The sequence below is a fragment of the Odontesthes bonariensis genome, chromosome 16 (assembly GCF_027942865.1).
Source record: "Odontesthes bonariensis isolate fOdoBon6 chromosome 16, fOdoBon6.hap1, whole genome shotgun sequence".
Lineage (NCBI taxonomy): Eukaryota > Metazoa > Chordata > Actinopteri > Atheriniformes > Atherinopsidae > Odontesthes > Odontesthes bonariensis.
The window spans coordinates 24,630,260-24,657,258 of record NC_134521.1 but is presented as its reverse complement, the minus strand read 5'-3'; the positions used below and the strand labels follow the sequence as shown (position 1 = coordinate 24,657,258).

At 40.6% G+C, this 26,999-nt stretch overlaps 1 protein-coding gene across 1 annotated transcript; it reads right to left on the bottom strand.

The window, feature by feature from the left end:
• Window positions 1-1,365: 1,365 nt before the first annotated feature.
• Window positions 1,366-24,217, bottom strand: LOC142401363 (sodium-dependent phosphate transport protein 2A-like). Its single transcript, XM_075486766.1, has 16 exons — window positions 24,115-24,217; window positions 23,864-24,007; window positions 23,632-23,743; window positions 23,342-23,537; window positions 22,601-22,690; window positions 22,038-22,287; window positions 21,725-21,841; window positions 20,903-21,027; window positions 20,591-20,703; window positions 20,197-20,480; window positions 9,427-9,518; window positions 9,084-9,141; window positions 8,538-8,852; window positions 4,394-4,681; window positions 1,864-1,950; window positions 1,366-1,765 (listed from the first exon to the last, which is right to left on the bottom strand). The coding sequence occupies exons 1-16, from the start codon at window positions 24,215-24,217 to the stop codon at window positions 1,686-1,688; spliced, it is 2,454 nt and encodes an 817-aa protein (XP_075342881.1). The 3' UTR covers window positions 1,366-1,685.
• Between the last annotated feature and the right edge of the window lie 2,782 nt (window positions 24,218-26,999).

The window sequence follows — 26,999 nt, the reverse complement described above, 5'->3', positions numbered from 1 at the left end:
AGCTTGTTAGATTCTGAGATTCTGCCAAAAAGCTACATTTTTAATCAATAAATCACTGGCTATTTACAAATGGAGAATTCTGTGTTTTGTTTCCTCAGATGGATAAAACTTTAGAATATGGTAATCTTTTTGCCAGATACATTATTTTCCAGCAGATCATTGCCTTGAGTATTACCCTCACAGACTCCCTACTCTTCATTGTCCATCCTGATGATGGCTCTTCCTCAAGTTAAGTGCGCACATGAACCTGGCTGTCCATGAGATGTATAAGAAAGGTTATTCATCAGGGCACAGGTCCCCTTTATCATATCAGATGTTTATCCCCGTTCTGTGGCTATGAAATCCAACACATAGCAATCTCTGATTATTTGATTTTGATTTGATGAAACCTTTCTAACACAGCAACTATCATAGCACTCAGTAAATTATGCTACAGTAGGTCTTCAGGAGTCTCATTAACTCATCAGTGAGTTTTGCAAGCTTATGAACTTGTATGAAGTTTTTCCTTGCTTGGACAACTTTTTGTGGGAACATTGAGCAAGCCCTGTTGTCATATAAATGCTCTAACCCAGTCGTCCAGCTATCACCATATGACCTTGTCAAAGATAGTCAAATCCTGATTTATACCAATTGTCGCTACTTTCAACACATCTTCAATTAACTGAATGTTCACATAGTCCTACATCTAGTAGCTAATTGATGAGATAATTAGTGTTATTCATTTAATCTTTCATTGTTTTTCATGTTGCAGCTAACCTGTGTATTAGTAGAAGTCCCTATATTCAAGGGCTCAAATTTTATATTCATAATGCCTTTACAAAATAATTTCATGGTGCACTAAAATACATGTAATGGGGCCGTGACTAAAATAGAAGATTAATAAGTAGTATTTTGGACTGGCTCACATTTTCAGGATATATGGTGACGGGTATGTGGAAAACAACTAGTTAAATTACAAGACATGTGAAAATACAAAAAAAACTCAGTTAAATTAAATTTCTAGTTATGGTGCATCATCATGTTTGTCAGATAAAAAATGTTTTTCAGGTCCTGGTGTAATAGAATCAGCTCTCTACATTCGCTGCTCTACTGATACAAAGCAAAATTTTCATTGAAATAAATAAATAACTTTTATATGAAAGTTAGGATTATCCAGCCACATTAAAATGAAAAAAAGAAAAAGAACAGCAGTTAAATGTCTGTTAAATGGATTTTAGCTCCTTCCTGTGGCCAAATATAGTTGCAAGGTTGAAGCTTGCCCTTCCTGCAATAAAAACTGTGCATCCTCTAGATGTCGCTCACATGTCAACATAAACTGATTTTTCAGTGACAGAGACTACTGGCACTCTTATCTTTTACTTCTGTTTGATCTTTATTTATTTATTTATTTTAATTATGAAATCATAGAAGAAAGAAAAAATAAGGAAAAATCCGCTAAATGTATTTCACAATGCTTCATGTTCCAAGACAGCTAACATAAAGTAAACCCCATGAAAACAGGCATTTAGGATACAAAAAATCCCCCCAAAAAAGACCAGAGTACAATGACAATTCAAGTCACAAAATCTCTCGGTACAGAATTCACAAGCAGTTAATATCATCACTGTAAGGTTAACATTAAGAATATCTTGGCACAATTATTGTGTTTGGTAAAAAAAAATCTTGTATTTTCATATCTTTTTTGCTCAATCCATGTCGGGTCCAGTTTTTCTGGCATTTTTCAACACTTTAACGTCTGCATAGACAATTTCTTCCTCAGAATTACCTGTAAACAAACAGATGTTTAATTTTATTCAAAGTGATGTCAGGAATTCAAACTTTCTTTTTCTTTTTTGAATTCGATTTTTTGGGAATTTTACTTGCCTCCATTTGCTGGTCTGGGTGTTGTTTTTTTACTAATTTTAATAACAAGTCCCAAGGCCACCAAAAGACCGAGAGTGGAAACACCAGCTATTAAAGCCACAGTAACATAATCACGACCTACAGAATTCAGATGTCTGAGTTGAATATGTGAACAATTTAAAGAGATTTGAAAAAGCTTCTGCAGTAGTAGTAGTAGTATGAGTATGAGAAAGTAAAACATCAGATGTACAAAGCTGAACAGTTTTTTATGAGGTGCCACCAGGGACATAAATCAGAATTAACTTCTATATACACATATGAAATTAAACTCTTCCACATACTATACTCAAAACCTTGCACAAACACTAGTGAAAAGCTCTCACATAAACTAGTGAAAACATTTACCTCTTATATAACCTACTCAAAAGCTCTCATACACACTACTGAAAAGCTTTCATATATACTAGTGAAAAAGCTTTACGTTTCATATATACTAGTAAAAACCTCTCATATACACATGTCAAACCTCTCATATACATATGTCAAACCTCTCATACACACTGGTCAAACCTCTTATATACACATGTCAAACCTCTCATATACACATGTCAAACCTCTCATACACACTGGTCAAACCTCTCATATACACATGTCAAACTTCTCATACACACTGGTCAAACCTCTCATATACACATGTCAAACCTCTCATACACACTGGTCAAACCTCTCATATACACATGTCAAACCTCTCATATACACATGTCAAACCTCTCATACACACTAGTCAAACCTCTCATATACACATGTCAAACCTCTCATATACACATGTCAGACCTCTCATACACACTGGTCAAACCTCTCATATACACATGTCAAACCTCTCATATACACATGTCAAATATTTGTGGATTTCAGTTGAAACGGAAGGCATTTCAGTGAAACAGGAAGGTGTTTTATTAAACCGGGAGTTGTAGTTTTAAACAGAAGTCATTCTGGTTAGCTTCGTGCGTTTTGTGCAATCTTCTGCCGGTATTTTATGAAATAAAATAAACGACAATTGCACAGCCACCCGCTGAATACCTCACATAAACAGCGGCATTACTCAACTTTATTTTGGCTTCAACGGAGACCCTGTTCCGGATTCTGTACGATCATTGTCATCATTCATCGCTGCTATGTATAGATATGATCCTATTATTAGAGGCATCATCAACACACTTCAGTTACTGATATTCAGTTATCCATGCTTGATAGCGAGGGGCATATTCCCTTCTGACTGCAGCTGCAGCTGGCAAAGGCATGCTGCGCTGGCGGGACGGAAAAAGAGATGCTAAGCGGCTATCCACCGAGTCCGGAGCTGGAGTTGAAGTGATCGGTTGCTACCCAAGCGTTGTAGCATTTGACAGGGTCCTGATCGTCTCCGTTGAAGCTAAAATATTGTAGATGCGCGCTCGATTTTCAAGTGTACATAGCGCGACTGTGCCTTTCTGAAGCGCAGATGGCGTGACCGCAGTCCGCTGAACACCTCACACAAGCAGTGGCATTACTCAACAATATTTTAGCTTCAACTGAGACGATCAGGACCCTGTCAAATGCTACAACGCTGCTTCGCTGCATGGATAACTGGATCATATCTAAACATAGCAGCAATGAATGATGACAATGATCGTACAGAATCCGGAACTGGGTCTCCGTTGAAGCCAAAATAAAGTTGAGTAATGCCGCTGTTTGTGTGAGGTATTCAGCGGGTGGCTGTGCAATTGTCGTTTATTTTATTTCATAAAATACCGGCAGGAGATTGCACAAAACGCATGAAGCTAACCAGAATGACTTCTGTTTAAAACTACCACTAAAACTACAACTACAACTCTACAACTTAATAAAACACCTTCCTGTTTCACTGAAATGCCTTCCGTTTCAACTGAAATCCACAAATATTTGACATGTGTATATCACAGGTTTGACCAGTGTGTATGAGAGGTTTAACATGTGTATATGACAGGTTTGACCAGTGTGTATGAGAGGTTTGACATGTGTATATGAGAGGTTTGACCAGTGTGTATGAGAGGTTTGACATGTGTATATGAGAGGTTTGACGTGTATATGAGAGGTTTGACATGTGTATATGAGAGGTTTGACGTGTATATGAGAGGTTTGACATGTGTATATAAGAGGTTTGACGTGTATATGAGAGGTTTGACCAGTGTATATGAGAGCTTTTTACTAGTATATATGAAAGGTAAAGCTTTTCACAAGTATATATGAAAACTTTTCAGTAGTGTGTATGAGAGCTTTTGAGTAGGTTATATAAGAGGTAAATGTTTTCACTAGTTTATGTGAGAGCTTTTCACTGGTGTTTGTGCAAGGTTTTGAGTATAGTATGTGGAAGAGTTTAATTTCATATGTGTATATGGAAGTTAATTCTGATTTATGTGCCTGGTGGCACCTCATAGTTTTTATTGTATATTCATTTAATAATAAACAATAATTCATTAATGTTATGAAATTTCAGGAATAAATGTGGAAAGCACCATCCTTTTAAATACTGTACCTTTGCAGGGTGTCAGGTGTGTAACTGTCTGTTCTCTGCTGACATTGTTCCAAACTTGGCACATGAGGCTTCCAGTCAGCTGTCCGTGTAAGTTAATGGAAATACTTGAGACACTACATTTTCCAGCTGAACAGCTGCTCAGGGACTGACCGTGTTCTCTGGTTTGTAAGAGTAATTGATCATCCAGTGTGAAAGTTAATTCTGCTTCATCTCCCTCAGAGGAGCAGGTGACTGTCATCTGTTCTGATGACAAACACATCTGGAACACAGCTGGTTTGGACACCGGAGCTGAAAGATAAACACAAAGTATATGAATAACACATATTAGACAAAAATGAATTAAATAAATAATAATTGTATCCTTTTTCTTTCATAGACATCATAAAAACAAGTTATCAGATGAATTCTTATTTTTGAATTAGAATTCATAATATGTGTGTGATATTTATGTGAGCTTTACTTTATAGTATTCATATACAGCAAACCAAATCCTTTTTTTACAGCATGTTTAGAGGAACAGGTTGACGGTACTGTGAATTTTCAATATTGTTGTCGATTCCCAATAGGAGAAGGGTCAGTATATTTTGATCTAACACATTTGTCTTTGTTGCCAAAGTCTTAAATGTCTGATCCTTCCGTCCCACAGACATGAGAAGTTGTATAAAATTTCACCAAATCCACTAAAGACATTGTAAACAATTTGCAAATCTCAGTTCCAACAAAGGTGGGATGCTTTATAAAATGGAAATAAAAAAAGAATGGAGTGATTGGCAAATTTCATAAACTTATATTCTATTCACAATAAAACACAAAAAATATATCTGATCTTGAAAATGAGACATTTTACTATATCATAAAAAATATTAGCTTTTGGGATGGAGGCAATTCAAGTCTATAAATGTGGAACTAAAGAGAGACAGCCAGATGAGCATGTACATCGGTTAAAACTGCGTGGATGAACTGTGTAGCAATTTCAGAATGTCAATGTAAAATTTAGGCTTCAAAATGCTCTGAATAATACATCATCTACAATACATAATATAATAAAATATTCAGAGAAGCTAGAGACATTTCTGTGGGCAAGGAGCAGAGGTGAAAATTAATTTTGATGTTATCTTCAGTCCCTCTGCATTAAAAACAGGGATGACTTTGTCATGGAAATCACTTCATGGGCTCAGAAACACTTTCAGAAATAGTCTGTGAATACCATTTGCAAATATGACCCAGAAGCACAGCTACCTTCACTGGACCAAAGCTCATTTAAAATGGAGTTAAAGTAGAAAACTGTTCTGTGGTCAGAAAAAAAAATTTCTGAAATTCTTTTTGGAAATTACCACGTCCCCCGGACTAATGAGGAGAGGGTCCATCTGGCTTGTTATTAGTGCTCAGTTTGAAATTAATATTTCATTGTGTGGTGGTGCATTAGTGGCTGAAGAACCGGCAATTAGCAAATCTAGAAAGGCACCATCAATGCTGCAAGGTTTATATATCGGTGTTAGAGCAGCATATGCTCCCCTCCAGATGAGGTCTTTTTAGGCAATTTTATTTATAGAGCACAATTTGTACACAAGATCATTCAAAGTGCTTTACGGCTACATAAAATCACAAGAAGGCAATAAAATCATTAAAAAGATATTAAAAAATAAAAAACCCATTAAAAATAATCATTAATTAATTAATTTAAAAGTGAAGAGTGCAGATGAAATACTTTCAGGTGTCATATGCACAGCTAAATAGAACTGTTTTCAGCCTGGATTTAAACATTGTCAGAGTTGAGGCCTGTCTCACATCTTCTGGAAGACTGTTCCAGATTTTAGGGGCATAAAACTGAAACGCAGCCTCACCTTGTTTAGTCCTGACTCTGGGCACCAGCAGGAGACCCCTCCCTGAGGTTCTCAGAGCCCGAGATGGTTCATATGGCTCTAACATGTCAGAGATGTACTTTGGTGCTTGACCATGAAGAGACTTGTACACAAGCAGAGCTGTTTTAAAGTCTATTCTCTGAGCGACAGGAAGCCAGTGCAGAGACCTGAGCACTGGACTAATATGGTCGTATTTCCTGGTTCTAGTCAGGACTCGAGCAGCAGCATTCTGGATGTACTGCAGCTGTCTTACAAGCCATTTAGAGAGCCCAGTGAGCAGGCCGTTACAGCAGTCTAACCTGCTGGAGACAAACGCATGGATCAGTCTTTCTAAGTCTGGTTTAGACACTATTCCTTTGATTCTGCCAATGTTTTTTAGATGGTAAAAAGCTGCTGATGTTACTGATTTAATGTGGCTGTTAAAGTTCAGGTCTGAGTCCAATATTACCCCGAGATTTCTAACTTGATAATTAGGTTTTAGAGAGAGAGTCTCAAGGTGACTGATAACACTTTATCTTTGTTTCTGTGGGCCATAGACAATGATTTCAGTTTTGTCTGAGTTTAGCTGGAGAAAATTGTTTTGCATCCACACACTGATCTGTTCGATGCAGCGACACAACGTATCTACAGGCCCGTGTTCTCCTGCCGTCAGTGACACGTAGATCTGAGTGTCATCTGCATAGTTATGGTAGGACACATTATAGCTGCATATTAGCTGGCCTAGTGGAAACATGTACAGATTGAACAATACGGGTCCCAGGATTGACCCCTGGGGAACCCCACAGGTCTTAGCCATTTGGTCTTTTTCATGGAAGGCCTTGCATATTTCAGCATGAAAATGTTCAACCACGTACTGCATCTATTACAAAACCATGGCTTTATAGTTGAGGACTGGCTGCAGTCCAGAACTTTCATCTAATAAAAACATTCAGAGCATCATAAAACATAAAACACTGTTGAGCAGCGAGAATCCTACCAGACAACAATTCTCTCCCAAAGGTCGAGCAGCTGGCCTCCTCAGGTCGCAGATGTTTACAGACTGTTGTTAAAAGAAGAGAGGATCCTGTGGAAAACTTGTCCCAAATTTGTTTGAGATATTTTGCTGCTATCAAATTCAAGATGAGCTAATATTTTTCTTGAATTAAATGTCTCGTTCTCTCTCAAATCTTTACATTCTGTTTTCTTTTTTTAAATTTCACACAGCGTCCCAACTTTTTTAAAATTTAAGATATACCTAAGTTTGAGTATCTAAGCTTTGGCATCTAAGCAAAATGGGTTTTCATGCAAAATGCTGACAATAAGGGAGAAGCATTTTCGGCTTGGTTCATAAACTATGGTGATCACATTTCTTTCCTGGAATGTTTTGCTAGTTTAATAACGTATGATGCATGTAGAAGCAGTACTTTGTTGGTAGAAATTATCCTGCTTTCTCCTATACTGGGTGTGTATAAGTGTAAATGGTAAATGGACGTTATATATACAGCCCTTTTCTATTCTAGCCGACCGCTCAAAGTGCTTTTACATTTAAATCCACATTCAAATTCACACACACATCAATAGCATTTCTTTGTCTGTACAGTGTTACAGGCTATACAGAACTTTTTTCTATATGGTACACACATTCACAACCAGCATCAGAAGCAATGTGGGGCTCAGTTTCTTGCCGAAGTACACTTAGACATATGGTCCAGGGAAGCTGAGAATGGACCCAGTGACCCTTCAATTGGCAGATGACTGCTTTTCCATCCTAATAAGTTTTTTAAACATACAGCTTGTTCAATAAATAGCAATGTTACAAATACAAAAATCCTTAAATCAGATATAATGTGTACTTTAGAATAACTTTTTGGCTTTAGACATCAAAACAAAATAATATCTGGCATTGTGTGTTTTTTAATTCTTTGATAATGATTGATGATTTTAATTTTTAAATCCATGTCAGAAAGTTTTAAATGTGCTTAACCCTAATGCTAAACATGTTTACATTTCATTGGTTCCTTTTATTGGGTGCACGGTGGTGTGGCGGTTAGCACCGTTGCCTCACAGGAGCCTTTCTTTGTGGGGTTTGCTCTCTCCGTGTATCCGTGGGTACTCGCATGCTTTCTCCCACCGTCCAAAAACGATTGATTTAAAAAAAATTTTTATAGCTATTTAAAGGAATCTTAACATAGTGGCTAATGTTGTGTTTAAAGAGAAATTATTTGAGGAATTTCTTAAACATTGATTATTAAAGTGTATAACATGTACAATTATTAAATAAAAGTTAAAAAAAAGTTACCTACCGTGAATTTGCAGATGCACATTGACTGTTTTCAGGTTTTTGCCATCAGGTCCAAATTCTTCCATTTTGTAATCTCCAGAGTGCTTCTTCATTGCGTGACCTAGATTAAGTGTCCCATTGTAGAATTTAAACTGATTTACATATTCCGGATTAACTGTCACATTTTTGTGTTTTTTGAAAATCTTGTGTTTGCCATCCTTCAGCAATTTAATCTCCACATTTTGTTTATTTGACAGATGGAAAATCAGTGGTTGTCCCTCTGCTCCAGAACACTGTTGAGTTACAGCTGATTCAGAGAAACTGCATTCAATAGGACCTAAAAGAAAACAGAAAAACCTTTTTCACATGTAAAATAGGAATCAATACTGAATACTTACATTCATTACTAGTTACTTTGGATCATTTCAGTGCACTGGAACACAATCATTAAGCATGCCCACATTTACTGTAAGTACTTTTTTATTTTTGGTTTAAATAAAACATTTAAATAAACATTAAATCCATTTTGATAAAATGGATCACCATACTGTTAAAAACTTAAGTTTACCGTTTGCAAGAGCTGTTGCTGCCAGAGCTGCCAAGATCATGTAGACAGAAGTAATTTTCTGTAACATATATATGTAAATCTTAATATGTGATCATATTTAAGTTATATTCAGTAAATTTGCCAGTATATTGACATTTTGATGTGTATGTTGGTATAGTATCAAATTAAAAAGTCACCTTAAGATTAATATAGCTTGTTGAATTACAATAACTAACTTAGACAGGATATATTGCATGTTAAGAATTTCTACTACATAAGTATTGAAAAATGCTCTGAAGTACGGCAGTGATTCTGCTCACTTCTATCAACATGCATTCCTTTAAATTGAAAAAATGTAACTTACCTCAGTCACAGTGGTTTGTTGTTTCCCCAGCTCACTGAGACCTGTGAATCTTCTGCAGACATGAGGCTGGTTTATGCTCTTCTTCGCTTTGTCTTGAGTGACGAAAATCAAGGAAGCAGCCACAGGGTGTTCTGTCGCCCACAACCTGCCAGGAAACAAAGAAGTTATATTCCTAAGTTTAAGTTACAAAGAAACTTACTGTGCATCTTTCCTGTGCTGTGCCAAGGTAATGAAATGAAATAATATAATTATCTTGAGATAACAACGCTTGTTTTTGAGTGATGTTATCTTGTGAAAACAAAGGATGAATTTCTTGAAAATGGCATGTATAAAAATAAGCTTTGTTCTCTTTAGAACAGAATGATTCATCTGTGATTTTGAGATAAATGAATCAAAATAAATAATTTCAAGCATGACTGCTTTCAGCTTCCTTACCTATTAACCATTCCTCTCTGAACTTAGCAACAATGGCTGTGTTTACATGGACTGCAATATTCTGGTATCAATTGGGTTAATATCTTATTCTGAGGGATATATATCAGAGTTGCCAGGTCTGCATATTATGAACAACTTTGGCCTTGTTAATTATGACACGTTGTTTTTTTAGCTTGTTTTCATAAATTGGGTTGCTTGTTTTTGTTACCAGAGTAGGCCAAAGTTTTGAGAGGTATTAATGAAATTAAGACTTTGGATGGGAACAAATATTTTCATATATTGTCATGATTGGCTGACTGTGAATAAAGTTAAGTTCAGACTACAAGATGTTCAGCATCTTCAGATCAATTTATAGTTCACTCCACATGACCCGTTTCTCCTAGGTTCAGGAGTTTTGACACTACACGGCATATCTGCAACTCACACTACAAGATGTTTTGCCAGACTTGACCCCGGACTCGTCTACTTATCTTTATTCCAGCAGTTCCATTTCTCAGATCATCCAACTGCCAATTGATCCTATTTAAATTGGGCTTAAAATCTTTTTGTGCCAACTCGGCTTTCCAGGCCTGATAAACCTTGTGAGGCTTCCAATGCTTCGTTTTCCGTTTAACTTCACTGTTCCTTAGATTTGCCTCCCCTTGAGCTGTCACCTTACCGTGGTGGGGGGGTTTGCGTGCCCCAATGAGTCTGGGAGCTATGTTGTCTGGGGCTTTAAGCCCCTGGTAGGGTCACCCATGGCAAACAGATCCTAGATGAGGGACCAGACAAAGAACAGCTCATAAAACCCCTATGATGAATAATACTTTTGGACACTGTGTTCCCTTGCCCGGACGTGGGTCACCGGGGCCTCCCCCTGGAGCCAGGCCCAGGTGTGGGGCCCGCCGGCGAGCGCCTGGTGGCCGGGTCTGTGCCCGTGGGGGTTGGTCGGGCACAGCCCGAAGAAACGACACGGGTCCCCCTTCCGACAGGCTCACCACCCGTGGGAGGGGCCATGGGGGTCGGGTGCAGTGTGAGCTGGGCGGCAGCCGAAGGCAGGGACCTTGGCGGTCTGATCCTCGGCTACTGAAGCTGGCTCTTGGGACGTGGAACGTCACCTCTCTGCTGGGGAAGGAGCCTGAGCTGGCGCGCGAGGCTGAGCGGTTCCGGCTAGATATAGTCGGACTCACCTAGACACATGGCTTGGGCTCCGGAACCAGCCTCCTCGAGAGGGGTTGGACTCTCTTCCACTCTGGAGTTGCCCGCGGTGAGAGGCGTAGAGCAGGTGTGGGCATACTTATTGCCCCCCGGCTGTGCGCCTGTACATTGGGGTTCACCCCGGTAGACGAGAGGGTAGCCTCCCTCCGCCTTAGGGTGGGGGGACGGGTCCTGACTGTTGTTTGTGCTTATGCACCGAACGGCAGTTCAGAGTACCCACCCTTTTTGGAGTCCCTGGAGGAGGCACTAGAGAGTGCTCCTCCAGGAGACTCCCTCGTCCTGCTGGGGGACTTCAGTGCTCACATGGGCAATGACAGTGAGACCTGGAGGGGCGTGATTGGGAGGAACTGCCCCCCCCGATCTGAATCAGAGTGGTGTTTTGTTGTTGGACTTCTGTGCTCGTCACGGACTGTCCATAACGAACACCATGTTCAGGCATAAGGGTGTCCATATGTGCACTTGGCACCAGGACACCCTAGGCCGCAGCTCGATGATCGACTTTGTGGTTGTATCATCGGACTTGCGGCCGTATGTCCTGGACACTCGGGAAGCCGGTCAGACCTGGCAGGCCCAAACGTATTGTGAGGGTTTGTTGGGAACGGCTGGCGGAATCCCCTGTAAGGAGGAATTTCAACTCCCACCTCCGGCAGAGCTTCAACCATGTCCCGGGGGAGGTGGGGGACATTGAGCCCGAATGGGCCATGTTCCATGCCTCCATTGTTGAGGCGGCCGACCGGAGCTGTGGCCGTAAGGTGGTCGGTGCCTGTCGTGGCGGCAATCCCCGAACCCGCTGCTGGACCCCAGTGGTGAGGGAAGCCGTCAAGCTGAAGAAGGAGTCCTATCGGGCCTTTTTGGCCAGTGGGACTCTGGAAGCAGCTGATGGGTACCAACAGGCCAAGCGGAACGCAGCCTCGGCGGTTGCTGAGGCAAAAACTCGGGCTTGGGAGGAGTTCGGGGAGGCCATGGAGAACGACTTCCGGACGGCCTCGAGGAGATTCTGGTCCACCATCCGGCAGCTCAGGGGGGGAAAGCAGTGCACCGTCAACACCGTGTATGGTGAGGGCGGGGCTCTGCTGACTTAAACTAGGGACGTCGTGAGTCGGTGGGGGGAATACTTCGAGGGCCTCCTCAATCCTACCGACACGCCTTCCGGTGAGGAAGCAGAGTTGGGGAGCTCGGACGTGGGGCCTCCCATTTCTGGGGCTTAGGTTGCCGAGGTGGTCAAAAAACTCCTCGGTGGTAAGGCCCCGGGGGTGGATGAGGTCCGTCTTGGTTGACACGCCTCTGCAGCATCGCGTGGACATCGGGGGCAGTGCCTCTGGACTGGCAGATCGGGGTGGTGGTCCCCCTCTTTAAAAAGGGGGACCGGAGGGTGTGTTCCAACTATAGGGGGATCACACTCCTCAGCCTCCCTGGTAAGGTCTTTTTGGGGGTACTGGAGAGGAGGATCCGCCGGATAGTCGAATCTCGAATTCAGGAGGTGCAGTGTGGTTTTCGTCCTGGCCGTGGAACAGTGGACCAGCTCTATACCCTCCGCAGGATCCTGGAGGGATCATGGGAGTTCGCCCAACCGGTCTACATGTGTTTTGTGGACTTGGAGAAGGCGTTCGACCGTGTCCCTCGGGGACTCTTGTGGGGGGTGCTCCGGGAGTATGGAGTGCCGGACTCCTTGATATGGGCTGTTCGGTCACTGTATGACCGGTGTCAGAGTTTGGTCTGCATTGCCGGCAGTAGGTCAGACATGTTTCCTGTGAGGGTTGGACTCCGTCAGGGCTGCCCTTTGTCACCGATTTTGTTCATCATTTTTATGGACAGAATTTCTAGGCGCAGCCACGGTATTGAGGGGGTCCGGTTTGGCGACCTCAGAATCGGGTCTCTGCTTTTTGCGGACGATGTGGTTCTGTTGGCGTCGTCAGGCCGTGACCTTCAGCTCTCACTGGAGCGGTTCGCAGCCGAGTGTGAAGCGGCTGGGATGAGAATCAGCACCTCCAAATCCGAGACCATGGTCTTCGGCCGGAAAAGGTTGGAATGCTCTCTCCGGGTCGGGAATGAGATCCTTCCCCAAGTGGAGGAGTTCAAGTATCTCGGGGTCTTGTTCACGAGTGAGGGACGAATGGAGCAGGAGATTGACAGACGGATCGGTGCGGCGTCTGCAGTGATGCGGGCTCTGCACCGGCCCGTCGTGGTGAAGAAGGAGCTGAGCCAGAAGGCGAAGCTCTCGATTTACCGGTCAATCTATGTTCCTACCCTCACTTATGGTCACGAGCTGTGGGTAGTGACCGAAAGAACGAGATCGCGAATACAAATGAGTTTCCTCCGCAGGGTGTCTGGGCTCTCCCTTAGAGATAGGGTGAGAAGCTCGGTCATCCAGGAGGGGCTCGGAGTAGAACCGCTGCTCCTCCGCATCGAGAGGAGTCAGATGAGGTTGCTCGGGCATCTGGTGAGAATGCCTCCTGGACGCCTCCCCGGTGAGCTGTTCCGGGCCCGTCCCACTGGGAGGAGGCCCCGGGGAAGACCCAGGACACGTTGGAGAGACTATGTTTCTCAGCTGGCCTGGGAACGCCTCGGGGTCCCCCCAGAAGAGCTGGAGGAAGTGGCCGGGGACAGGGACGTCTGGGTCTCTTTGCTCAAGCTGCTGCCCCCGCGACCCGATCCCCGGACCAGCGGAAGATAATGGATGGATGGATGGTTCCTTAGATTTTAACTTACTTCTTTTTTAAACTGCAGTATACAACATTTGGAAGCACTGTATTTGGTAGAAGCATACCAGCATCTCAGAACAAAACAAAGAGAGCCAACCCTTTAGGCTAAAGGGTTGGCCGTCTGGGCCTCCAAGGCCTTCTCTGCTGGCCTAAACAATATCTTAAACAAAATAAAATGAACATCTGTTTGTGATTTTCTTAATTATTATTTTATTTCATTTCATATCTTACTATTTTATTGTCTGTCCGTTTCCTTTCCCCTGGCTGCGCTGCTGCCAGACGTGTATTTTCATATTGATGCATTTAACCAATCATATTTCAGCTATCATTGGTTGCCAGGCAAAAAAATCTGCTGGGAGGCCAGAACAATCGGGTCTGCTGGCCCTAAATACATCTAGAATGTAGAAGACAGCGTAGCGAACCCCGAACCAATGTTATTAGACTGTTGGTGGCAAATTTATTGTTGCAGCCATTTGCCCGGAGGACTTTTACTGAGAAGCTGGACATCGTAAAGAAAGGTCGGCTAACTTCGAAGTTAGCGAACCTGACACAAGCCGGTAAAGGATTTGTACGCCACTTTCAATCAGCAAATTACGAACGATACCCCTGACTTACGGGCTCCGAGGAAAATGGCAAGTTGTATTGTTAGTGTCTGTTGTTTGGTACTGATCGACATGGTGTTTGGAGCCATTGTAAAAATGCAGGAAATTGCATCTAAGAAATGCAAAATTTTCTGGGGGACGACCCCCAGACCCCCCGCACGAATGAGGTGTCCCTATTTCTGTGTCAAACATTTTTATAAAATATATGTTCAGTCTTCATTTTATTTTGGAAAGCCAGGTTATATCAGTAGTTTAAGACTTTTCTCTATTCTCAGTAGAACAGGGTACAGGCCCTGGAGTTATGCAGAGCAATGAAAACTGAAAAACAAATGCGGATGCATGCACATGACTGAGGTTCACACTTAAAGGTGTGAGTTTCCTTTTCAGCATAAACAAAATCCAGGTGGTGTGGTATCATCTTAAAAGTAACTAACTTGCACTGAATGTATAAGTGTCCTTAAATTTTCTGTACTTCAGCTTTGGTCGCTCTTGTACAAATGGAAAGCAGTTTTAGTGCTGCTTGAGGGACACAAATCTCTTTGTGTCTGCTTGCATGTGTGTCTGTAAATAGAGGTATGGAAAGAAAATATTTCCTGTCTCTTGGTGTGAAGCTAGACGTTCTATTTAAAAACATCAGTGCAAACAGCACTATTGCAAACTGTATGAACCCGTGTTCAAAGGTAATGGCACGGTAAAGGACATCTAAAAACCACAGCTTTTTGCCTTCCTCTGTACCTGCTTTCACCACATAACACTTACCAGACTTAATTTCAATTCAGCATTACGTTATAGCAGACAGGCAGCAAAATTTCTTTATGGTATGCCTGATACTGGGTTGAGCATGCCAACATCATTTGGCAGCAATTGATTCTACATTAGAAAATGAGAGACAGTCACAACATAGCATCAAGAAAGGGTATTTTTACTAAGCTGTGCAGGAAAGCAGGATATCTTTTTAAGGCACTTTGTACAATGTTAGTGCGAATGTTTGAGTTCCAAACTAAAAAGAAAAAAATAGCTTGTTAAAGAGTTTACATATGCATTTTCATGGAAATGAACATTTTCAGCTGTGAAGTGATTGAAAGGTAGACTCAAAACAACAATGCTCAAAACTATTTAAATTTAAAAGTTTATTGTAAAGGTATGAAGCTATTGGTGACATTAAAACTTCCCTATGAGCAAGCTAAGCTAATGTTTTTTGGGTAGCAGTAGCATATATAGATATAATAAATATATGTGTGTGTGGTTTAAAGACCTTTATCGTGTATCTACATGCAGCTATTGTCAACATTTTGCTTATAATAGTTGTCAGACTTGTTGCAGCTCGGTGAGAAAGTTATACAGTGATTTATGTGGGTTTCATTTCTGTTAGCACCATTTACTCTTATCACACTAAATGAGGATGTGACTCTATCTCCTCCAGACTCAACCTGCACACTGAACGTCCACCGTGAATTTTACTTGTCTTACAGAGTTACCCCAATCTAAGAATACTGCTCAGACAGCTCTAGGATGGAAAGGAATAGAATAGAGTAGAATAATAATTCAAAGCAACATTATATTGTTCCAATGTTATTAGGGAAAAAGATACCAAAAGAAAGAAAAAAACTAAAGCTAAGCAAGAATAATAAATAAAATGTACATGCAGGACATGATTCTGCATTTCATCTTATAGTGAGAATCACTGTAAGATGTTATTGCAGTGGGCATGAATAACCTCCATATCAGTCCTTATTGCAGCAGAGCTAAGGAAGCATCTTTTTTTCTTTTTTTTTAACCCCATGTCATTTCCAGCATTATGGCAGCAGAATTGTAATCTGAATATCGTTTATGCCAAACACATTTGCTATGCCAAGGGAAGCTTTATGAATGTAAAGCTCCCCTCGATGCCCATCAACAGCATATTCATTTATTTATTTATTTTTGTGACAATACTTAACATGTGATAGTACCGAACCAGACCGGGGGACAGGGAAAGAGGGAGAGCAAAGAAAAAAAAGGAACAAAAATAGGAAGAAGCAATCATAGAAAACAATGACAAATCAGATAACCAGCTGCTGCACCTGTAAAAACAAAACAGAAGACAATCCCCAGCCTTAGAGCCACCAGAAGCACCTGTAAGCAGACAAGCAGAGAACAAACACACAAACAAACCAACAACAAATCACAAGCAGCAGCAATCACATATAATACAACTGTGGATACAGATTACCTTAAACCACAGGACAACACAACAACTGCTTAGCGAGCATGCTACTGGGCCAATGAATGTGTGTGTGTGAGTGTGTGTGCATGAACATGCAATACACATAGATGGTCTCACATAATAACCATGCTTAATTATGAGTGTATAAGTGTATAGGGCCACAATCCATACCCCCCACAGCAATCAGAAGCAGGCCAAGAGGGCCCCCAGACCCAGGCCACCAGCAGCCCCTAAGGAGCACAGAACCCGGGAAGCCCACCGCAGGGACATCCACGCATCCACCCAGAAGACAGCAGAGGAAGCCCCCGGACAGAGCTCCCACAAGCATAGGGCAGAGGCCCCCCGGTGACCAGAAGTGGCAGCCCACCAGCCCCGCCAGGCCCCCGCCACCCAGACGTGGGCCCCGTGCTGGAACCGGTCCCTGCGAGCCCGAGCGCCCCCAAACCCCCCGGCAGAGGCCCCGCCCAGACAGCCAAGCGTAGTGGGCCAGCGCATGCCCATCAGGAACAGCACGAGCAGGCCAGAGGACAGCAAGTCCCAGACCCAGACCCAGTCACCCCATAAATCAGATAAGACAAATGAAAAATAGATAGATAAAAAAAAAAAGATGAATAAATAAATAAACACATCCACACACACTCCGCTGGCGTGTGGCGCAGCGGGTACATACGGGGGCCAGCAGCCCCCCAGCCACCACAGACCCCAAACCAGCAGGACAACACCTCCTCCTGGCCCCTCCCGCCCCAGGCAGCAACCAGGCAACAGGGGTGTATGAAGACCCCTCCCCTCGCCCCTCTGGCTCTTCCATATTTTCTAATAGTGAGCATTTAAAATTGAGGGGCAGGCAACCTTGTGGAACTGGGAGCACAGCTCTCCGGGTAGCCCACATACCCAAAGAACCCCGCCAACTACTGGTCTTGTGGAAGAGATGAAAACGAGCTGCAAACAAGCTTCCTCAAAAAATCAATTCTGTTCTCATTATTCTCAAGAGTGAAATTTTTCTCTGTTAGGAACCAAGAAAGCTGATTAACATCAGATATTCAAATTACAATTGTTACACAGAGTGTTATTACTTTGTATGTTCCTTTAATGGTTTCGAGTTATGCTTGGTGCAGAGCATCTAAAGTTTGTAACTGTTGAATGGTTTATGGGCATTATTGTTCAAATGCTTCCTACACACATTCATGCTGATCTCCTACTGTTGTATAATTAACTTCACATTAAACAAACGTTAAATATTTCTGTCAGACAAAAAAAAATAAACCTAGAATAGCCTACTGCATATTACACACAAACAGCATGTCTGGATTTTCTCACAGATAGCAGACCTAAAACAACGTTGAGCCATGTGTGAGTTATTTGTCACTACCTCAACAGTAGTGACTGTATTGTAACTCATAAGACCAAGAGACGACTCATTTCTGTAACCACAGCTAGAAGGAACTTTTAAAACGAGCTCCAATTAGTTTTCATTTTAGCGCTGCAACAAATAAACAGTAAAACATTTGATTTTGCTTTATTTTCATTTTATTTCCTTATCTTCAGTATCTTCCATATCTGTTATCATTTATATTTCGACATCATGATTACATGACACAGCAAGAGAGTTCCAGGTTCAATTCACAGCTGGGGTCTTTTTATGTGGAGTTTGCATGTTCTCCCGTGTATGCGTGGGTTTTCTCTGGGTACTCTAGCTTCCTCCCACCATGCAAAAACATGCATGTTAGGTTAATTGGTGACTAAATTGTCCCAAGGAGCGAGTGTGAGTGTGTATGGCAGTTTATTCCTGTTTCAGCCTTCCTCCAGTAGTTTTCCTCAGTTCCCCCTGCTGTTCATTAGCTCCTTTTTCTCACCTGTGTTAATTCTCCTCAGCTGCTATCAGTCACTAATCACTCTTCCCACATTATAGTCTCCTTGGGGTGTCACAGTCCTTGTCAGATTTTTGCCGTTACATCTTGTTAATTTGTTTCAGTATTAAATCTGTTCAAATCTAGTTCACCTTCAACCTCCTGTTGTCATCTGGTTATTCCGCTGGTCTGCATTTGGGTCTTTTTACAACACTCTTCCCACCAAACCATAACGTAATGGCTTTTATTTCAAGTGGAGGGGGATAGGTATGCGTGCAAAGAGAGGGGAGACCATTCAACTTTCAACCTTAATACATGGAGTAAATCATGTATGGAGTAAACTACTTGGGCTACTTGGCACATGGAAGTTAGTGTATATGGAAGTTGTGATAAAATACATATGAAAATTTATATTTATTTTTTAATTTATAAAGCAAGTACACAGCAGCATCAATCTGCAGTGCAGTTTAAACCCATGTACAGTATACTCTGATACCATTATGTCTACAATATATCATGTTTGCTTATCTAACTGCAGAAACTGTTAAAGATGCACTCATCCAACATTATATTCACAATACATTTTTAAAAGAAATTTTAGAAAAAAAATGTTAGATATTATAAAGTTGGACATGTCTATGTTTACTTTTCAAAATCATGACATCTTTATGTTTTCCATTCTAAGAAGTTTCCATTCTAAGAAGTCTCACAAAGGTCATGTTTGCCCTTTATTTCCTAAACTAAACTTGAAGTATTCTATGGTTTGTCATGGTTAGTTCCAGGTATTAAAGTGAAGGTTAGACATGAATTAATACATGGTAATATATAGAAATAAAAAATAAAATGTATATGATTGGGGTTTGGCATCCTATACAAAATAAGTAGTTTAATAAAAATGTTGCTATATGTAAATTTTAAAACCAAATTTCTTGTGATTGTACCTGAGTTTTTATACTGTAGACAGATGTTGCTACATTCTGCATGTTCTGAAGACTAGTCTTAGCTGGTTGGTGGTTTGACAAGTTAAATGTTCATTTGAGAGGTTAAGTTAAGAACAACATCTGAAAAAAGAATTCTTCAAACCCTAAATCAAAATCTTTCTCCCTTACTTTTAAACCTGGTTTTCAGAGCTGTTTATTAAATCTATTTATTAATTTTCCCTCTTGTCTTTTGTGTTTGTATAAAGCTGTATCCTGTGTACCTGTGGGCTTGTTTCTGAGTATCTTTAATGTACAGTCACACTCTTCTGCTGTCTTGTTATGAGTGTTGGGGTTTTACATCGCTTCATAGCAGTAGGGTTAAAAAAACCAACCAGTTTCCTGAGTGAAAACACTCTTCACAGAAGTTGACATTCATACAAGCTTTGACACAATGTGGTTTTACCTGTGTGTGACACAAAAGTTATACTACAAGCGAGTGCTATGAAGTTGAATGCACTTATTGTTAAAGTTTGTGTCTTGTTCTTTGGAATAATGCATGTTGTTGCCTGGAGACATGTTGCTTGTACTGTTGCCTGTCTTATTTCCCTCATAATACTGTAAATCACAACATCCAAGATTGTTCCATCCTCTATTCTGCTTCCATTTTCCTTTTACTCTTCTCTCAGGGTTGATAGTAATCCTCTCTGTTGATGTTACTGGTCTGTTATTTTTCTTGAAGCTCCAACCTAAAGGCCAATCGGGAGGAAGAGGATGTTAGTAAGTAGATATAAAGAGGAGGTAATTCAGTTAAAAACTATCTGTAAGAGAATGTCAAATCGGGTTGGGAGCAGAAATACTTACCTCTTATTTGTCTGCACCACAGGGTCATCCTGGTGATGAGGTCATCCAGGGGCTGCAATGAGGTCATCCAAACAGGAAGAAAGTCCCAGTTCTGTAGTCTAACTGGCAAACAATCACGCCTGTGTACTTGGAGGATTTTTACTGTAGCAAAAGATACAATCACTACAATGACTGCTATGCCAATCCCAGTCATTATCTTCCAACCAGCCATGGAAAGGGCAAACACCAAGGATGGGAACAGCAGAAAGCAGAGTAGGAGATACAGGACAGCAAACCAGCGGTACCTGTGTAAGTGTGCATCACACTTGTTTGTCATTCCTTCTCAGTAATTCTATTTCTGTTTCCCTTGAAATCAGATACCATCTATAGACACAGCAACGATCTCCTATCATACCTGGCAGTTTGCTTGCCAAGGGCACAGGCCATCCGTATGGGTAAGCGGGTGGCTGGTACAGGATACCACATCAGGATACCAAGGAGGTTAAAGAAAAAGTGACCTAAAGCAACCTGAAAAAATGTAGTCATCAAGGTGAGACAAAAATAAACTAAAGAATAGAATAAAGAAAGAAAGAAAAGAGAAAGAAAGACAGTTCTTTTTGTGATGGTTTTGGGTGGTGGGGCAGTTAGGGAATGTGTGGTTTAAAATAATTTCCTTGCAAAGATGGAGGTACACATAAGTGGGTTTTAGGTGCCTTTGATTGCATACCTGTGTGGCAGCAGCTAGCTTATCACCAGGGCTTGCCAAAGCTGCCAGTAGAGCTGTAGTGGTGGTTCCAAGGTTGGACCCCAGGGTTAAAGGGTAGGCTCTTTCAAGATTGATTACACCAATCCCTGTTGCGCCACAGCATGATAAATAATCCTACATAAAAAACTATCTACAAATACGACTCAACTCAGCTAATATCACAAAAATTACACAAAACACTTCAACAAACTTGTCATATGTTTTTTTTGTAGATTGACAACAAAAAAATTTGGAATCAATTTTAAGACAACATAAAAAAAATAACAAGATGTGTAAAAATTGAGCAAGTCTGCAAACTGCCACCACCTTTACATCAGTAGGAGGCCTATAGGTTAGATCAAATTGGGCTTTAAATACTCACTCTATAATTCAGAAAGACAAAACTAAGTTATTGTTTGGGATGGGCACAGCTAAATGACACTAATGAACATTTTTAATCAATAGAATTTACAGTGAATTTAAATATGCTCTGGTGGTGTGGTGTGTGATATCTGTCTGCCTTCCCCTGATAGTTACAGCATTACTTCATGCTGTCTGCTTTTTTTTTTTTTTTTTTTTTTTTAACAGCTGATCAAGGTAAATTTGTTGATCCCGGCAAGGAATAGTCCCTGGTGGCAGACGGTTCAGTTTGCAGCAATCCCAAAAGCATATGTGTATAAATTCTGAACTACATTAAGCAAATGCAAACATTTGGGTTCAACAATCACAAACCACAATGAAGTTCAGACAAAGATCAAATCAAATGGAATAGATTCAATTCTATTGTGTTTTTGAGTGTGTTACCTATGAGCGGAGTGATGGCAGACGTGAAGACAGAACTACTTTGAACCAAAAAGGTCATGCCAGCCCCTACTAATAAAGCCAGATAACCTGCTAGCCAGGTAAAAGGATAAGGAAAGTCTAAAGGAGACAGGAAAACACAGTATGGGGGGAAAGAATGTCATAATATACAAATTGTACACAATTTTTATTCCTAATAGACTTGTAGAACTTAAAAAAGGTTTTTCATAAATTGTCGTTGATAAGAAATATTTCTAAAAACTAAGATCCATTTTTAAATTTGGGTAATTAAAAATGTAGTTTTATCTATTTTTACCTGTGTTAACAACATTGTTAATAACACTCGCCACCTGGCCCTTAAGCAGGGAGTTGAGCAGTTTAACCAGCAGTATCAGGCAGCTGCACAGGACCAACAGAGAGCAAGTCAGGAGGATCAGACCTATGGCCAAGTCTGATAAAGAGCAGTCCACGAAGAGGTGCCTACCTGAACACAGAGAGATGTGATATGAAAAAGTGTAGAGAAGAAGGTTGCTGGAGCATGACCAGAATATGAAGAAAAGTTCTAACTCGCTAACCAGTGTTTCTTTTGCAGTGCAAGTTTGTGCTTGATCCACTAGTTAAATGATTCAAGCACATAAGTTTTTAGAAACGGTGAGAGAGAGTAACAGATAGCTTATCAACCTAAATTCACAGAGAAATTGAAAAACTGACAAAATTACATACATTTTTCTGTTTGTTCAGAAAGGTTGTGTGTTTCCCAAGATGTTTCATTGTCCTGTTAACAATAATAAACAGTTAGACTGCAGACCAATGCAATGAGATGACGTTAGAATGCATTAATGCAGCAATCTGACAAAGACGAAGTACAAGTACCTTGACAGTTTTGGTTTGACACCACTGCTTCACCAGACTCTTGTTTCTCATGCTCTGGTCTCCTGTAGCAACGGCTGTAATGCCTGACCGATCCAGCTACACAGAGACAGTCATTATGACATTGCGCTGTGCTGTAGTAATGTGCCATCAATGAGCTACAAATTTAGTTCAGGGATTTTATCTGAGCTCTTCATAAAAGAGTTTGCTTGTCTGCCTCACTTTGTGTTCAGAGGGCATGATTTCCTGGAGGGAAGTCTGAAACATAATGTTTATTTTTTTTTAAACAACAAGAAACTCCCCTAAAAAGGTGTTGTTTTTTTTTTTAATAGATATAAATTTTCATATTCATGATGCTCTGGGAGTAAAGAAAGTTTTAACCAAAATAAGTTTTGTCAAAAGGGAACTTGAACTCTACTGCTACCAATTTTTAAAGCTTAACTGACAACAACGTTACTGCTGCTTGCTGCAGTTAATATGTTGTAGAATGATTATACAAAACTCATTGAAAAGGTAACTTTGTGATGTAGAGAATGTATGCAAAATCTGCTTAATGGATGATGTTTTCATGATGGATCTTTCTGCTCTACTTCTTTTCTTGGCTATGATGTGTGAACTCCATCATATGGTTGTGAAAACTTACATTTTTGCTATGGAGCTACTATTGTGGGGCAACATCATTGGTTAGTACTAAACGTTTTTTTTTTCTCCCCTGACTCCTAACTGTTAGTAATTTTTCTGAGCCAGTACCTGGATTATTAATGTAGTCAGTGGCTCCGTGAGGACTTTCAGAAGTTCAGGTGCATCTCCCCCATCACTGAGCTCTAATGTGTCGACTGCAGCCTGTGACAGTCGTCTCAACAACCCACTCAAAGCTTCCAGGGGGAGAAGCACCAAGACAGACAACCAGTTAAAACAGTCATGAACTGTCGCACCAGCAAAGGCCCTGGAATAACCACAATGTCAGATTTTGTTTTATTTAGATATGTAGAAAAATACTCCTATAAACATATACACAACATATGCTGACACTTTCCTACCTTTCAAACTGCTCTCTCTCCCCAGCCTGCATCAAGGCAACAATGGTATTAGTGACTGATGTTCCAATGTTAGAGCCCATGATAATAGGAATGGCTGACTTTACATCCAGTACTGTGCAGAAAGACACAAGTCTATAAGAATTGCTGGTGGCCTATTTACCAGAATTTTGTCTTAAAAGGCAGCATTTTGTTGTTAATAAAGCATATTGTTGTGTTAATTTGAATAACTCACAATCAGAGGACACAAGGCTGACTATAATGGAGGTAGCAGTGGAAGAGCTCTGGACCAACACTGTCACCAGTATCCCCACAACAAGCCCAGCCACTGGGTTAGACAGGATGGCATTTTCCTGGAAGATATCCCCAGCTACCCTGCCTGGAAGGGGGAACAAAGAGAGACAGACAGGCGGGTCAGCTTTAAAAAAGCAAAGTTTACACTGTCTACATTGTGACTAAAAAAATAAATCAGATGTGTGTACTTACCTCCAGCTAGTTGAAAACCAGAGCTTAAAATGTCAAGGGAGCACACAAAGAGATAAAGGAGAAGAAAAAGGAATGGGATTTTTAAGAGAGTAGATGCAACCATTTCTACTTGCTGTGGTCTTGGCAATCAGTTCTTCAAGGGCAGTACTGGGTTGCATCAAACCACAGTAAACCTATGCAGAGTGGACATGTACTCTGGATCAGAATCACAGAAAGGAGCATTTCTCTCATTCACCATCCAAACCTGCAGTCACGACAAGCACATGTAGAACTTTGTACTATTTCTAACTTACCTTGAGTCTTGATAAAATTATGCCTCTGTCTCAGAAAGGTGTTTTGAAGAGAAAAAAGGGGAAAACAAAGTAACTAATAGAATATTTTGCTCCAATGAAACGAAGAAAAAAAACAGGACAGAAAAAGACGTGACAAGGTGAGAAAGAAGAGGGAGAAACACATCAGAAAAAGATAAGGGAGGTGCTGCTGTTTAGCATTTAACTACATCAGTAAGGTATAAATGTAATGGAAAGCTAAGAGTCACTTCCTCTAACCGCATTTCATCTGTATGTAATCTATTGTTCAACTGGTCCAGTTTAATATTCCCCTGTTGTTGGAACTGGGAAACTCTAAAATTGAAAGGAGAGAAACTGATGTCTGTATATGAAGACAAAGTCAGTTGCAATACAGACAAGAAAAACATCTAATGTTAAAACTTAGATGGTTAAATTTAGTGTAAAACATTGATTTTTAACATTGTATCTTAAAGTAAATCAATACTTCAAGCTGACTTCTTTGTACCTTTCGGTTGAGCAGTATAATGATTTGGCATTTCCTATCATGTTTTTATCTTTAAACATAATCTTTAATGTCACCATTTTATCAGCAATATTCTCTGTAGAGCCACTGGTATCAAAGCCTGTCACAATTAACAATTAGTTGTGTGATTACTTGAGATGATTGTGATGTTTTTGCAAAATCGTCATATTTCCCCAGCATTTGTTGAATGTACGTACTGACAAATAGTCTTTTTAATAGTCTACTTTTTGCTCGGAAAACTCAGAACTCAGAAAAACACAACCTTGCCTTTTTGTTTTAGATATTTGAAAATATCTCACTCAATGAACCATTCAGATTACAAGTGTAAGGCTGCGGCTACACGAAAACGTTTTTCACTGTAAACGATACTTTTTCTTATCGTTTCGCTGTCGCGGCCACACGGAGCCGGCGTTCCCACTACCCCAAAACGATAGTTTTTGAAAACGGGTTCCAGAGTGGGAAAGTTTGAAAACGGCCTCGTTTCGTTTCCATTGTTACAGCTAAAACGTTTTTGCGTCAGTCACACGTTGACGCTGTGAGCCAATTTTAACACTTCTCTATTGTCTCACAGCGTGGCGTGACACAGTGGCATGTGTACTGCATCGTTTCATCGTTTTCATCCGTTTTCGTCTGGACAGCAGCGCGTTTCCGTGTGGTCGCAAGTTTTAAAAAAAAACCTCGTTTCGTTTTCGTGTAGCCGTAGCCTAACTTGTCTCTTGTCAGGTTTACTCCTCCTCTGCCCTGCATTCCCACATTCAACCATCTAGACCAGGGGTGTCAAACTCATTTTCACTGAGTGCCACATCAGCATAATCGTTGCCCTCAAAGGGCCAGAAATGCAATGTAAAATAAATGTAACTACTCCTTTATGTTAAATAACTCTGAATTTATTACCTATTCAAGTTAAAAATATTACATATATATTTGCATAGATGTAAAAAAATATTTTTGCTTGTTGCTCTGTTATTATAACATAAATCCTTTTAATTTGTCAGGTTATGAAACCCACATCACTCCATCAATCAACGATCAAACTATCCAAGTGAATAAAGAAAAATAACATCAAACACAAGTTATGACATTTACTTTGTTCAAAACTTGAAATATCAAACAAAACAAACAAACAAAGCCTTTTAATTCTCGGGCAATTTGTTGTTTTTCTTGATGTGTAATGTTGGCACACTTAGCTCCGTATTTGGTCTCAGAATGCGGACGTAGATCGTACTCTTTGACAAAAGATTGATGCAGATGGAAGGGCATCTGCATCAATTTTTCTCTTCCTGGACATTTTGGGATCATTATTTGTATTTCTCAGTTCCACTTGTTGGGAAAATCACATCGATTTGGAAACATTGCAATCTAGTGGCGGGATGCCGTCACTTTGCGGGTAATATAATCGGCATGCATTTTGGGAAATGTAGTTTTTGGTCACTGCACGTATTTGACTTGTTTTTAGACAATCAGACCTTTTAAGCTCTCGCGGGCCACATAAAATGACGTGGCGGGCCACATTTGGCCCGCGGGCCTTGAGTTTGACACATATGATCTAGACCAATTAACCCAGTTTCTCTTGGAAATGTCAGCTCTACTGAACTGCATGCACTTTAAATCAATATCCAGCCTCAGATGATTTAAGACCCCAGTGGATAAACTATATTTGAGTGTAATGTTCTTGCAAGAGTTTTCAAAAGATTATGCATGTAAAGCATCAAACTGTTATGTCAAACTATTATTACATCAAACTGTTGTGCCGCAAATAAGCATTCCAAGCAAGTTCCAACTTACAGTGACTGAATTTCAGACAAAGGAAATGTAAGTTATTTGAAAAATTATTTTTCAGGGTTTACTTCTTTGTTTTTTTTGTTTAGCATTGGCTAATGTCAACATCTTAAGTAATGAAGACAACTTATAACAATTTCATGAGGAGTATTTGCTGTCACTTTTTGAAAAATGATTGTTGTTACTCCATTACTTTGTAACTGAATGCTTTCTAGTTGAACTATCATGTGTTGTATTTCGGACAACTCACAGCTGTGTTCATAGGGTGTGTTTTCAATACCAGTCTTCTCCTC